The 14,455-nt window shown below is 39.4% G+C and overlaps 1 protein-coding gene across 4 annotated transcripts in view; it reads right to left on the bottom strand.

Annotated features, from left to right (window-relative positions):
• KDM3B (lysine demethylase 3B) overlaps positions 1 to 14,455 on the bottom strand; it is a 63,124-nt gene that overhangs the window by 30,553 nt on the left and 18,116 nt on the right. For 2 of the 4 annotated variants that reach the window (XM_057307157.1, XM_026508078.4), the window contains exons 3-8: positions 13,508 to 13,621; positions 12,143 to 12,248; positions 10,336 to 10,460; positions 8,672 to 8,746; positions 5,721 to 6,320; positions 724 to 1,960 (exon numbers count right to left, since the gene is read on the bottom strand). In XM_057307157.1, coding sequence (XP_057163140.1) covers positions 724 to 1,960; positions 5,721 to 6,320; positions 8,672 to 8,746; positions 10,336 to 10,460; positions 12,143 to 12,248; positions 13,508 to 13,621 — 2,257 coding nt within the window. The remainder of the gene's footprint in view (positions 1 to 723; positions 1,961 to 5,720; positions 6,321 to 8,671; positions 8,747 to 10,335; positions 10,461 to 12,142; positions 12,249 to 13,507; positions 13,622 to 14,455) is intronic. The other 2 variants (XM_057307158.1, XM_026508079.4) reach the window with 1 other exon arrangement.

The following is a 14,455-nucleotide window of genomic DNA, read 5'->3' as shown; positions in this document are numbered from 1 at the left end:
CCGGAAGCTAAGGACCATGGAGAGAATTTGTGGGAAGTGCCCCATTACGAGGAAACAACTCTGGCATGGGTGAGGAAAACCCAAGAAGGCAGAAGGTAGCCTCCGGAGACACAACTGTTCTACTAATCAACAACTCCTGTGCCCCCATGGGATACCAATTCCTAATGACAACAGTTACTTTTACCGTTCAACTTTCTCTTAGATACTTGCCCTTCACAATTCTGGACCATAACCTCACAGCATAGGAGTTAATGGTTTATGGAAGAGGTGTTACAACCATATGTAAGTAACAGAGAGAAGCAAATGTGAAGGGTGATTCTTTTTGCTTAAGTAAGTCTATGAAAGGCTGCTATTTGAGAATAGAGTCCAGTACTCAGTAATTCCTCTAAAGTAAATTAAAGAGGATGGGCCAAAGAGAAGTAGAAAGGGATGAGAAAAACACCCGGAAAGAGATCCTGAGCAAAAAGAGTATCAAGGGTCCTCTTCTGTGCAATTATCATTATACAGGTAGATATCCCTCTTTAGTAACGGTGCTGGGTTAGATGTAATCCTGCCCTGAACCAAAAGGTCTGATGAGGGGCCTCTACTGGGCCCTTCTGGCCATGATATTCTACATGACTATAGAAATTTCCATCAAAGAAAGGACTTCTGCTGCCCAAGAGCACAACAGGCATTCAAGGCTCGTGCCAGAGCCAAGCCAATGGACAACCCCAGCAAGATCACCTTTCAGGGGGGCGGTCCGCGGCCGGCCCTTTGGGGCCTGTTTCCCTTTGCCTTTGCCCAGCAATAGCTCAGCACTTCGCTCCCCATTGGGGCCCAACTTCCCCATTAGGTGCTCTGGAATCCCCTTCAGGCCAGTCTTGGCCTGCAGCTGCTCCTCAGAATCACTCAGATCTGACAGGTCACTGTTGGTACTGGAGTCCGAGTCCTGTCTGCAAGCCAAGCTTCGCTCATCCAGTGAGAACCTTTTCACAGCTTCAAAAGGAGCTTTGTTCTCCTGTGAAAAATCTGCTGGGGAGGACAGAAAGCTGCCTGAGTGCCTGCCAAAGACGTTACTAAAGGTTTTGAGGAGGGGATTGTCCTGCTGCCCAGGCCCCACAGTTGGCCTCTCCTCTGTGGGGCTGGAGGAGAGAGTAGGCATCTCAATGGGCTGGGTGAGGCTGCTGGTGGGCGAGCTGGAGCGGCCGTTCCCCATGGCAGAGAGGCTCGGACCCCCGGTGGTAAGAGCTGAGCCCAGAACACCGGACACCAGTTTAGAGGAGTCAGTTGTGATGAAGAGAGTTTTCTTCTTTGTTAAAGATGCCGAATCTGTAGAGCAGTGGGCCTCGGGCCAGCTGGGTGCTGCCTTAGAGGTGACAATGGTCGCAGAGCAAGAGCTACCTGGTGCCTGAGATGCAAAGCTGCTGAAAGGGCTATGTTCAACTTTCTCCACAAATGCAAGGAAAGGGTTAGAGGGCTCTTCTCGGGACAGTTTAGGGGGCTGTAAAAATAGATTTTCATGACTCTCTGGGGTGCGGGCATTTAGGAGGCTCCGTGGGAAGGCTGGCGTGAGGGTGGGCATGGACTCTGCAGGCACCTTCCGATCCACAGAGCTGCCAGCCTTAGAGCCTGATTTAGTGTCTGCTCCAAGAGTGGATCTGCCTTTACAGAGGCTCTCAAGGCTTTGTTTGAATGAGTCTCGACTGGAGGAATCATCAGCCAAACTCTCTGAAACGGTAGTGAAGTAGTTACTGGTGGGTAATGTTTGGGACATGCATTGAAAGAACAAGTTTTTGGAGAGATCAGAGTCTTTTTGAGACTCTGGTGCAGAGCTACAGCCAAAAGAGAAGCCCAAAGGTTTGTTCTCTGTGGCTAGAACCCCATTGGACTGGCTCCTTCCACTTCCAAAAGTCAAAGGTTGTGATGAACTTGGGAGAGATGCTCCAAATCCAGAAGAGGCCAGAACAGTATTTCTTGAATTCTGAAAAGAAGATAGCCTGAGTTAGTGATGCTGGTTTCTCTTGACAACCTTATTATCTCTTTCCTGGACCTAGGCCAATGTTTCTTGTGGGTCAAATCAACTTCTCTCTCCTACAATTCCATGAAAACTGCTCCTATAACTACATCTCACCAGCATTAAGGAAGAAACCTGCCACAGACCACACAGAGGGCATCTTTAACACGGTGAGCTAGAGATAGCAGGATGTCATTCATCCCGCCACTCCCTTGGTTGTTAGACCACTGGCTGTCACAGCACTAGGATGCTGTGTAGGTTTCTTAGTTTCTATTTGGAAGTGAAGACTCTACCAGGAACTGGAGGAAAGGGTTTCTGAACAGACAGATATCAGCTTTTACTGTGAAATGAATTTAGTGGCCCTGTAATATTAATCTACTTCAATGACCTCAGCTATTGTCAAAGTTTTGATTTAAAAGTTTTGATTTATTTAAACTAGCTGTCTATCTTACAAAAGTGACTTCAGTTCCATGACATGCCCGTTGTACGTTAAGGAAAAATATTCTCTGTATTAGTCTGAAACTCCCCAAGACGGATCCTTTCAGAATCTGGCCATTTATTTATGAGTCCAAATCAACCTAAAAGTGGAATATCTGTTTCAATTAAAGTTAGACCTAAAGATGTTAAATTATAGGAAGCACACTCATGGGGCGCCTGGGTGGCTCAGTCGGTTAGGTGTCTGACTCTTCATCTTGGCTCAGGTCTTGATCTCAGGGTCCTGAGTTCAAGCCCCACCTAGGCTCCAAAAATAAATAAATAAATAAACAAACAAACAAACAAACAAATAAATAAATAAATAAATAAATTTAAAGAAAAAGGAAGAAAGAAAGAAGGCACACTCATCACTGAACCCTCGTTATCATTAGGATCTAACAAGTCTCCAAACAGGAAAAGTATAAATACTCATACACCCACCAAACGTAAGTATTCAGCCTGACAAACTGGAGATGAAAAAACATTTTCCTTTTTTTCACCTTGAAAATGGTAACTTCTGCATGTGAATAAAAGGTGTGTGTGTGTAAAGAGCAGGATACCTTTCATATATATTACACATCCATATATGCACGCAAAGAGAAACCTCCATATGCAGGTCTGAACACTTAAACCCAACTTTCAGGTAGTAGAGGATGCTATCTCTAAACATTCATTTTAAAACATTGGTAACAAAACTTATTCCAGGACTGCTTAATGGGTATCAGGCTTCCTTCCGGGGTGATGAAAATTTTTGGAACTAGAAAGTGCTGACGACTGCACAACACTGTGGATGTACTAAATACCACAGTATTATAACACTTTAAATAGTTAAAATGGTAAATTTAATGGTTACTTCTCTACAATTAAAAAAATTATTCCAGATAAATTAAACGGCTACTGTCCAAAAAAGGAGGGGTTGTTTACTTAAGGTATTCTTTAAATATGCAAGAGAAGCCTACGTTAGGACTTTCCTTAATGGTGGCACAGAGGCATGAGAACTAGGCAGGCCACCTATGGCTTGCTTCCAGGTGACATCTGCTACAGAGGCTGCTTCAGGTCATTTTAGAGTTAAAAACCTGAAGTTTGTTTGTTTGTTAATTTTAAGGTAAACTCCACGCCCAACATGGGGCTCGGAGATCAAGAGTCGCATGCTCTACAGACTGAGCCAGCCAGGCACCCCATTATTCTTTTTCTTTTCCTTCCCACTAATCAGCAACTACTGACTTAAACCCCCTCCCAACAAAAAAGAAGACAATAGAAGGACATAGCCCTAAGGACTGGCTGTTGTTTCTTTTTTTTTTTAGACTTTATGTATTTGAGATGAAGTGAGAGAGAGAAAGAGGGCACAAGCCGGGGGAGGGGCAGAGGGAGACGGAGAAGCAGACTCCCAGATGAGTGGAGACGGAGAAGCAGACTCCCAGATGAGTGGGAGTCAGACACAGGCCCTGATTCCAGGATCCCAGAATCATGACTTGTGCCAAAGGCAGACGTGTAACCGACTGAGCCACCCAGGCGCCCCTGGCTGTTGTTTCATTAGCAGAATTTGGCCAGGAGCCTTGACACCTGCATGATTCCAACAATCCAGCACGGGTAGCTCAGGTTTCACTACTAAAGTTACCCTTTAAAAATAAATATACACATGAATGAAAAATAATTTGGATGGCCTTTCATTTTCCTTTGAATGATTAAATTTTAAATCCTTTTCTTATAAGAAAGTGATGACAAACTGATTTCAACTTAATTTTTCGGGCAAGAAGTTTCCTGGGGGCTGTGTTCCTATTTTAGATTTGACATCATAATGGAAACCTCCATTTCTGTACTTTCAAATCAGATCCCAGGACAATACTTAGGCTGACACAATACCAAAATCACTGATACAGTCACAGAAACTTCTCCAACCTATTTGGAAAATGCCCTTTGAATTCACGTTTCCTCTATTCAGCTTTGCTACCCCAAGAATAACAGCATTCAGTGTGTCTCTTCCTGCAGCATATAAAACGTATAAAATGTAGTCTACTTTGTAATCCCCCTTTACATCTACACTGCCTTTGAGATGAACTGGATTTTAATTAATTTGAGCAATATGATGACTTACACAGTGGAAATCCACATAAGATTCTCACCTAGTTCTCTTGGGAATGCTGGTCAACTAACAGTGGACAAATCATGAACAGTGTGAAATTTGCATTTACAGGCCTTCTCTTCCTTTGCCTGGACCTTTCACCTCCCTCCCCGTCCCTGCACGCCAAGGATTCACAAACTGCATCTCCTAGGAGGGGAAGAACTCAGATGAAATGTATATGCCATGTTTTACCTGGCACTGTTATACCTAAAATGATTCCATCTTAAGATGTGAGCTCCTTCAAATAGGGATTTCAATTCTTTGTTTATAATATACAGTACTTAGCACACAGTAGTTTCCTATACATAATTTAAAAAATCATTTAGTATTTTGTCTTTGTATTTCATATTCCAACTTGAGGAAACAGCCAGTCTGAAAAAAAAAAATGACTAGCATCATAAATCATTCTTTGGTGACCAAAATAAGAGTCAAAAGACTGTAAGAAATGGTTCTGATATTGTTTCAAATTTGACTGGGAAGCCAACTTGATGTTAACTTGTATTTAACAGAAGTTCCATTTCAGCAACGAACATGTGTATCGGATAAAGAACATAGTAAGTTGGATACTACTGTGATTAATTCCATCAAATTTTCCGGGTAAGGCTTAAAAAGAGTAAGTTAGAAAAAAAGAGAAACTTTTATGGCCATATCAAATCCTGGAAAGAAGCCTAGCCTCAAAGGAAAATATCACAGAAAATGATGAACTAAAAACAGGGGATGGTAATAGTCGCTTTCACATAGCCTTAATTATAGTGTTCACGGTTACCAACACTGTAATTCATTAACCTTGCCTCTCATAGGCCTGGTAGAGGCTCAACCACTATGTGAACTAAATAGATAATTGAATTAAAAAGATTCCCCACCAGATATATTTGAGCATCTCATTAAATTGGATTTTATAATCAGTTTTTGATTAGTGCAATTGTTCAGGTGACTTTTAAGAGCTAATAAAGTTATTAAAATATACACATTTGCCCAATGAGCAGTAAAGGACTATTCAGAGTACAATTTAAGCACATCTCAGAAATACTCCTCCCCTGTGGCATTTTAGATGCTGTTTAACGTGTTAACATTAAAGTAGGGTAAAAGAATGAACCCAAATCTTGCAAATCTGCCCCTGGAACAACTCACCTCTCCTGGGGCCTGTAACCGGCTGCCTTTCTGTTTGTCCGGCCCAGTCCCTGCTGCAAGGCCAGTGTCTGAGATCCTCACCGTGGTTGGGGTGGAGCTGGCGGTAGTGACCACAGCTGCTGAAGCCACCATGCCCTGGCCAACTTGTTCCAGTGTTTTTCCTGCCTCTTTGTTTTCGGCTCCACCCACCTCTGAGGCCAAAGGTGTTTGACCTGTGGCTGTAGAATATGGAGTGAAAGGTACAGGTGTGTCCCCACCTACAGGCTCATCCTGTACCACCAGAGTCCTGCCGTTTTCTTTGGTGTAAGTGGCAAAGCGAATGTTGCGGTTAATCTGGGGAACAAATGTAGTCGGTGGCTGCTTGGCTCTCTGATCCAGCCCTGGCTCTCCACTGGCATTCCCTCCTTTCCAGGGCCCTCGGCTCGCCTCACCTCCATCGCTCCCATTACTGTCTACTTCACCCCTGTCTCCTTTTAATTTCTTTGATGCAGGGTCACACCCAGAGTCCGAAGCACTTTTCCTCCTCCGGCCATCTTTCCCCTCTATGCTCTCTCTCTTCTTCTTTCCTTTGGAAGATTTTACTGCTTTTAACGTACCCCCCTACAAAACAAAATTCAAAAAAGATTTATTACAAGAAACCTTCCATCCTGTGAAAACCATAAACCATTAGCTCTTTCCCATCTCTAGAAGCAGACAATCAAAGCAGGCAGATTGCTACATTCCATTTCCAGCTCTAAGACATCCCGTTAGTCAGAAAGCTCCAACCTTCCTGTGACTCAATTTACACACATATTCAAGATAATGGTTAGGAGAGATTAACTCACTTGGCAAAACTTCCTTTAAGTAAAAAGCTTCCTCAAATGGACTCTTTTGAGGGTTTGAAAATTTTGTGGAATTTCATTTACAAAAGAAGACTGCTAGTGCTAGGATGGGAGCTCATTTGCCCTTTGATGAAAAAAAAATCTGCTTTATTTCATATTTTCCCCTTGTGTGACTGAAACTGGCATTTCAAGTATTGAAATACAAAATCTCCTCTATCCAGAAGTCACTAAGAAAACTGGTGACAACTTAACAATAGGAAGACCAACATTTGTGAGTCTGTGACCAAAGGAAAAGTGAATCCAACAGAGACAGGTTTGGATTGCTCTTGTGGACACTGTAAATACACAAACAATCTCCAGAACTTATTTCAAATTATTAGACAAACGAATGCAAAAAAGGCAGGCTACCATAGACCAAACAGCCAAAGCTCTTAGCTCTTCCAATAATTTCAGCCTATCTCATGAAATCTGACTTGTGCCTTAATTGAGAGGCCAAGCAACCTCAAAAGATAGAAGATTAGAAGACATCATTCCTATCTCTAAATAAACTCTTCCCCTGACAAGGACAAGGGGAAGGGGGCTTGGAGCTCAGCTACCATGCTCTCAAGCAAGAACTTTTACCTAGACCATTATTAGAATGGTATCCCACTACAAAGCAATACTTTTTTTTCTTTTAGCTTCATTCAGGTAGCTTTCAGATAGTTTTACCCAGATAACATGTGTTGGGGTGGCAATAAGCTAGTGACATATAGTTATTTAGCCATTATTATTTACCAACTTCATTAAACTAATCTTACTACCCTTGAATGTTTATAGCTTCTTTGTACAGATCTGTATTTTTGTTGTAACCATTATTATAGCTATTGTAACTGTAACTTTTTCAAATTTTATATTTCTTCTTGCCAGTTCTAGCTCTCTATTCTCGCTTTTTTTTTTTGCTGCCTTCATTTCCAACTTTTTCTCCCTTAATTTTCTTCTACAGCTCTTAGTCAAGCTCAAGAAATAGTTGTTTCCCCCACACTTCTGGTAATCTGCTGCTGAAAACCACAGATCTCACCTCTTATACATCTAGCCAAGTTGCTGATCTTGGCTCACTGCAACCTCCCTGAGCAATAACTTATATGTACGTCCTACTTCCGGTGAGCAACTCACATGTGAGTAGACAGCATAAGACATGGAGACCAGTACTCTCCAGTTATATCTGACCAGTGGCATAGTGTGTGGCATGTAAAAGGTACTTAATGAATGAATGAAGAAAGGAAGGGAATTAAAAGGGGCCCAACACACCATCGAAGTAAAGCATATTTTCAGTCATATAAACAGTCAAGAGACTTATCCTACTTGTTGTAATATAATACATAGTAAAGAACTATTAAATTTAACCCTGATTCTTCTTTTCCTAACTTGATTTTGTTTTATCAAGTCAAGAATGACTGGATAAAGATGAGAAGAACCATAGACTTAGTATGACTGGCCAAGACAGCAATATTACAGAGATGCTAAGAGACTATGAGGAACATGTGGCTAGATGGCTGTCTTGTCAATGTCTTAGTGAAAGAAATTCCCATAGTATTCCTTGATTGGTTCAGGCACTGGTTTATTATGTATCTTTTTTTGGGTTATGGTAATTCTGAATGAAACAAGAGTTGGCCTGATTCATAGTAATTATGGAGTAATCCACTGTGTGCTGAGCACTGAACTAGGCACCTTTTGATTTATCAGAATTCTTGGAGCTCACTACCACTTAATGGAAAGAAAAAAGATGCAGCTTCTCCATTTCTTATTACTAGGTAGGTTATAAATATTACTACCAATTACAGCTTTAACTGTCTACTGTATCTTTCAAATATACCATATACACCTGTCCTGAAAGAATGTAAGAAGAAATAGTTAGGCCAAGATTTCTAAAATGCTTAGGCAACACAGCCATGATTAAAAGGGTTTGCTCCAACTGTACTTCCTTCTTGAGACTATATTCCCTTAACTAGACAAGACTTGGAGGGAGTAAGAAATGTAGTGGCTAGAGTGGAAACCTGAATGGTATCCATGGATAACACGCACATGAGGAATCTGTATAACAAGATAAAGAAAGACCATGAGTCTGCTCAGAGACTCATTCGACTACTGTACCTCGCTCTGAGTAGTTGAGTTATCCATCAGCATCACATGGATCAGTCTGGGATCTACGGACTTGATCTCACCACTCTAGAGTAGGAGAAGGATAGCAGAAAATATGAAAAAGGGGAGAAACAAGATTTAAGCCCTGTCCAAAGACATAATTATGTATTCTTCTAATCCATGGAATTATCTCTTTGTTTCTATTCCCCTAATAGAATGAAAGTTCCATGAAAGCAGGGTTCTCTACTATCTCATTCACTGTCAGAATAACAACATCCAAAACAAGGTCGGGAATACTATAAGCACTCACATATTTGTTAAACTAATGAATGGAAGAATTGAGTTCAATGCCCAAGTGTCTCTTTTAGGGACATTCATTTCAAATTCTGCATCTCTAAAATCTTCCTATTCTGTACATATCAGAAAGTATTATCCTACAGAACCAAAAATCATTAAAAGAACCACTCTATCAATAAACAATAAAAACAATGGGGAGCAGCTGATTTAACACCCTGTCAGATTTAACGTGCATATCCTTTGATCTAGCAATTATATACCTAGAAATTTATACCAATAAATAATGGAAGTAGTGTATAATAATATATGTTCAAGGATATTCACCGTAGCATTATTTGCACAATGATTTAAATGTCCAACACTTTAAGATTAAATTAGTTATAATATACCCATTCAGTGGAACAGCATGCATCTATTTTAAAAGGATGAGGCAAATTTCTACGTATATTTACACAGAAAGATGTTGATAATCTACAGCTAAGTAAAAAAGGTAAATTACAGAACTATATATATTGTATAATCCCATTTATTAATAAAATATGGCTCATACACTTATCACATAAATTTGTAATGTGCAAATATTACAACACACACACACACACACACACACACACAAGATATTTCAAAGACTATGGAATACATACCAAACTATTAATGGTGGTTACCAATGAGGGGAGTGAATATTTGCCTAGCGGAAAGGGTGGCTTCCATATCTACCTTATTTATATGTATTTCTGACATTTTAAAATGAATATTATTAATTGTTTTGAAAACTCAATAAGGAATTAAGTAAAAACATTTACGCTTACATTACATGTGACTGCAAAGGGCAAATCTGAAACCAATTCAAAGATAGCACAAATACATTTCTGTTTGCCTCAAAACACTCATCTGTTGTTTTTCCTAGAAAATTCTCCAGGTAGCTCTAGATGCTGTGCTTTATTTTTATTTACTTCATTAGAAACAATTCATTGTTTTTAGCATCTAAAGGGGAGTGGTGTAAGTATTACAGAAGCAAATCCTCACTGACTAGATTTTAAACTACTAACCTTTATGGATATGATAAAATCAGGACAATACCACTTTACATTTTTATATTAATTTTTACAGATTTCAAAGCACTTTCCAATATATTATCTCAGTTCCCAAAACAGTGCTGAGGTGGGGCTTGGAGAGTTCCTAATTATCTCTCAATTTACGGATGAGAACAATGAGGTTAAGAAAGTTGAACAGCTTTTCCTCAAGGTCATACAGTCATTAAGTGAAAGAACCAGAGACAGAACCCAAGTCTTCTAATACATAGTCAAGTGCTCCCTTCCTCGACATCACTCTCTGTAAGAGGATGGATGAATCTTAAAGGAAATGAGCCAAAACCTCACCTCAGTTACAGAGACCTCCATAAGACGGGTGATGGAGTCTTGATGGCTTACAACACCATAGATCCAACTTTCTTCCCCCTCTGGCTGGTATACTTTGACCCTGTGACCTTGGACACTGTAGGGACCTAAAGGAGAGATCAGTCAGTACTGAGTATGTTTGGCTAAGCTATAGTTCATAATTATTTCTAAAAGCATAAGGAAAACTATATGGTGTAAATATTTAGCAGTTTCAGTTCTCTCGTATGGAGTTGAATAAATGAGCACTTTCAGATTTACCATACTCAGCAATTTAAAACCAAAACACAATTTTTTTTCTAGTGATCTTTGTAAATTCTGTTTATTTGGAGATTCCTTAGCATATCCCAGATCTGATTTCACCTATTGTCAATTTTCCAACTGCAGAAGTAATATAGGGAAGAGAAAGAAAACTTACAAACAACAACTACAGGTAGTAGAAAATCTATCAGACATATCTGATCTGACACATACATATAAAAAATGGAAGGCCAGTAAGTTGAGTATACTGTTAAGTGACCACAGGAACGATAATCATTTACACTCTGCTGCCTTTCAGTAACAGTAGGTGGAGAGTTCAATTTATGAGGTTTCCAGCCTCTGCACTAATAATAGTCTGAACAAATAAAGCACCTGTCTTCCTAGGAACACAGAATTTTAAAGATATTACTTTATCAGTAAGTAATGTTACCCTGCAATTTCAGCTGGCCCTCCAAGAACAGTTTCTCTCGAAGGACAGTTTCTCTCTTTTCCATATCTCATATATTTGAGACTATATAGCTAAATCATTACTCATTTTAAATATTATCTCTCAGAACAGTAGTTAAGTTTCCTCAGTTTTTCTATACATACTCCCATACATTTCCTCCTCTCATTCTGTCCACTCTACTTTCTTCTCTCTGCTATTAATTTTTTCCTCACATTCTTTCTGCCTCCATATTTTTCCTTGATTATTAAACATCACTTTTTCCTGATACTCTCCTTCCCCCAATAAACCAGTTTTCCTACCTTTACCCATTCAGATACAGTTTGACAGAAGAGAACCGAAGACCCTATTTCACTGAAAATCATGATTTTCAAGAGGCTCAGAAAGCAAGGGGAGTAGATGTGCAACATAAAGGGAAGAATAAAGAGTCTATTCTTTATGTGGAACCTTGGGCAAAATCTGTATCTGAACTAGAAAAAGCTAACAATTCTTTTCTTTTCATTCTTAAAAAAAAAAACAACACGTTAACGTGAATAAGTCTGTGGACGCCTTCTTTTATGAACATACCTTGCACTCTAAGTTGTTATTTACGTTAATAGTCTTTACTCCTTGAGAACTTCAGACACTGAGCTCAGTAAGGGCAGAGATTTTCTAGCTCTACTATCTTAACACTCCAATTAGGCTCCACGCCCAGCATGGAGCCCAGTGCAGGACATGAACTCATGACCCTGAAATCAAGACCTGAGCTGAGATTAAGAGTCAGATGCTTAACTGACTCAGCCACCCAGGCACCCACAAGTTTGTCCTTAATAAATATTTTAAAAATGGGAAAAAAAACCCAACAGAACAAAACTCACGACAAAATTAGATATTATGAAATGTAATTTAAAGAGGAGACAGTGGTCTGAGTGAGATCCTATTTTTCCAAACTATTCTAGAGATCTAGCTAACTGGATACTCTTGACTCTCCCCACAAAAAGCAGCACAAATGTTTAGAGCTGCATGGTGTCTTCCCCATTCTATCACTTTCAACACTGATCACATACCTGATTCAGGATTCAGGGACAGAAGACTACCTGTTCTTACCTCGGCTGAATATCTCTTGTAGCTTCTGGTCACTGATCAAAGCATTAACTGTATCTCTCAGTGCACCATGTTCCAAAAGAATCTGGTTTTGGCTATCTGTTCCCATCTGGTAAAGATAAAAGAAGAAAACAACCAAATATTAAAATAAATAGCAGTAGTATCTAACCAGATTAGAAAAATCATACCCTTGAGGAGCTCTATGCCAGCACCGCCAAAGAATGTTATGTAAAACCCTAGTCTCATGAGATGTTCTGCAAAAAATAATGATGCTAGGATCAGTTAGGTTCAGGAAATATTATATACTCTATCTTTCTATACACAGTAGTATATTAAAGGCTCTGAGAAGACATGGAAGAAAAAACTTTGTTTTGGTCAGTGTTTCCCATACATATCTGACCACAAAATATCGTATTTCACGTAAATCTTTTGGCATATTTTGGTATTTATCCAACATTTAATGAGTGCCTACTCATAGAAGCACCAGTACCCCAAAGATGAATAAGGCAAGGGTGGTGAGAGGGAGTGAGGCCTAAAGAGGGAGGAAGACGTATCAACAAAGAAATCATCATTAATATTTCACACAACACAGTTAAGAAAATACTGTCTTTGGCTGCTTCAATAAGACAGCAAAACTCTTAGAAATGTCCCAATTTTTAACCTTCAGACAGTAAACCTTTCAAGTGAGAAATAAATATTATCATCCATAAATTCTGAAACTCTAACTCAAATGCTAGTTTGTTTAAACTACTAACTTATCCCTTTTCTTTGTAAGTAGAGATAAACTTAAGCTCTTCAATATTTAATGCTGCTTGGAATCAGCCCAAACTCCCAGCTCATCTGCCACTGACCTAAGTATATAGGCGCCCTTAAGTTATACAAGCAGCTACCTCTGGGAAGCCACCTTCTGAAAAGACTCTTAGAATCGTGGTCTTAAGTCTTAAGTGGTTTCAGGGTAGGGTGGGGTGCGCAGAAGCAGAAACAAGCCTCAGCTAGTGAATGAACTTCCAAGGTAGCAGAGAAACTTTAAAAGGTACAGGGAAGGACGCCTGGGTGGCTCAGTCAGTTAAGCATCTGCCTTTGGCTCAGGTCATGATCCCAGGGTCTTCAGATCTAGTGCCACATCAGGCTCCCTGCTCAGCGGGGAGTCTGCTTCTCCCTCTGCCTGATGCTCTCCCCCTGCTTGTACTCTCTGTCTCTGGCAAATAAATAAATAAATAAAATCTTAAAAAAAAAGGCACACGGAATTATTAGGAGGAAGTACTTCTTTCAATGCTAAAAGAAAAGGGGGAACATACTTATAATAATAATAAAAAAAAACTAGCAAGGAGGAAAAATAAGTTTAAGACTAGAGCAAGTGTTAAGTACCTGAAACAGATGTAATCCATTAGCATCTGACAGGAAACGCAGCTCTCGATCCAGAAGGTATTCAACAGGAACCACAGAACCCAAACCAAGTTTATCTACTAGGGGAGTGAAAGTCTGTGAAAGAGAAAGGACAAGAAATTGATTAGTACTTGGAAGAGAAAACAGACAACAATTCAACCACATATTTAACTTCAGAGAAAATACCTATTATTAATATATTTTATCCCAGTAAATACAGATAAGCTAAAGCGTAAGTCCTTAAAAACATTCCTAACCCAGCATCTACCCCACAAATAATTATAGGAAGCAGACTCGAGCAGAAAGTCAGCTCAATATACTCGTATTTACAGCTAAGAAGGACACAAAGAATGAGAAATTCCTCAATCCCTCTAGGGATCTGACTAATCTTGTCAGGCTTTAAGAGGGCTAAATTACAGTAAATTCCCAGAATAAAGACTTACACCATTATCATCTCTAGAACTCCTGAAATCTTTGTGAGATTTGTAAAATAATCACTGGTATAAATGTTTATGGGTAAATTCATATTGCTGTTTCATAAACAGCCTACAAAAGTCACCCAGGGGCCCATGTCCATTTGAGTTTCTTCTAAAAGTTCAATTGGAAATGGCCTTAAAAACAAACAAAAAGACAGTACAGTAAATGATGTTGTGTATAATCAATAGGTAAAAAATATTTGTTTTGAATATTATTTATTTACTCTGGTTAGCCATAGAATTAGATTTTTAAAAAGTAACATTTATGCCTTTACTTTGCTAACAGCATATAAACAAATGGATACTCTCAGAAGTAAACTTACAGCACTATTTTGTCAGACTGCAGAAAACAAAAATTAAAAAAAAAAAAAAAAACCAAAAAACTAAGCACAAACAAAAGCAAAGATAAATAAGCGAGACCATAACAAACTAAATAGCTTTACGCAAAGCAAAA

The sequence above is a fragment of the Ursus arctos genome, unplaced genomic scaffold (assembly GCF_023065955.2).
Source record: "Ursus arctos isolate Adak ecotype North America unplaced genomic scaffold, UrsArc2.0 scaffold_5, whole genome shotgun sequence".
Taxonomy (NCBI): Eukaryota; Metazoa; Chordata; class Mammalia; order Carnivora; family Ursidae; genus Ursus; species Ursus arctos.
The sequence above is the reverse complement of the archived record's forward strand: the minus strand, read 5'-3'. Positions and strand labels throughout refer to the sequence as shown.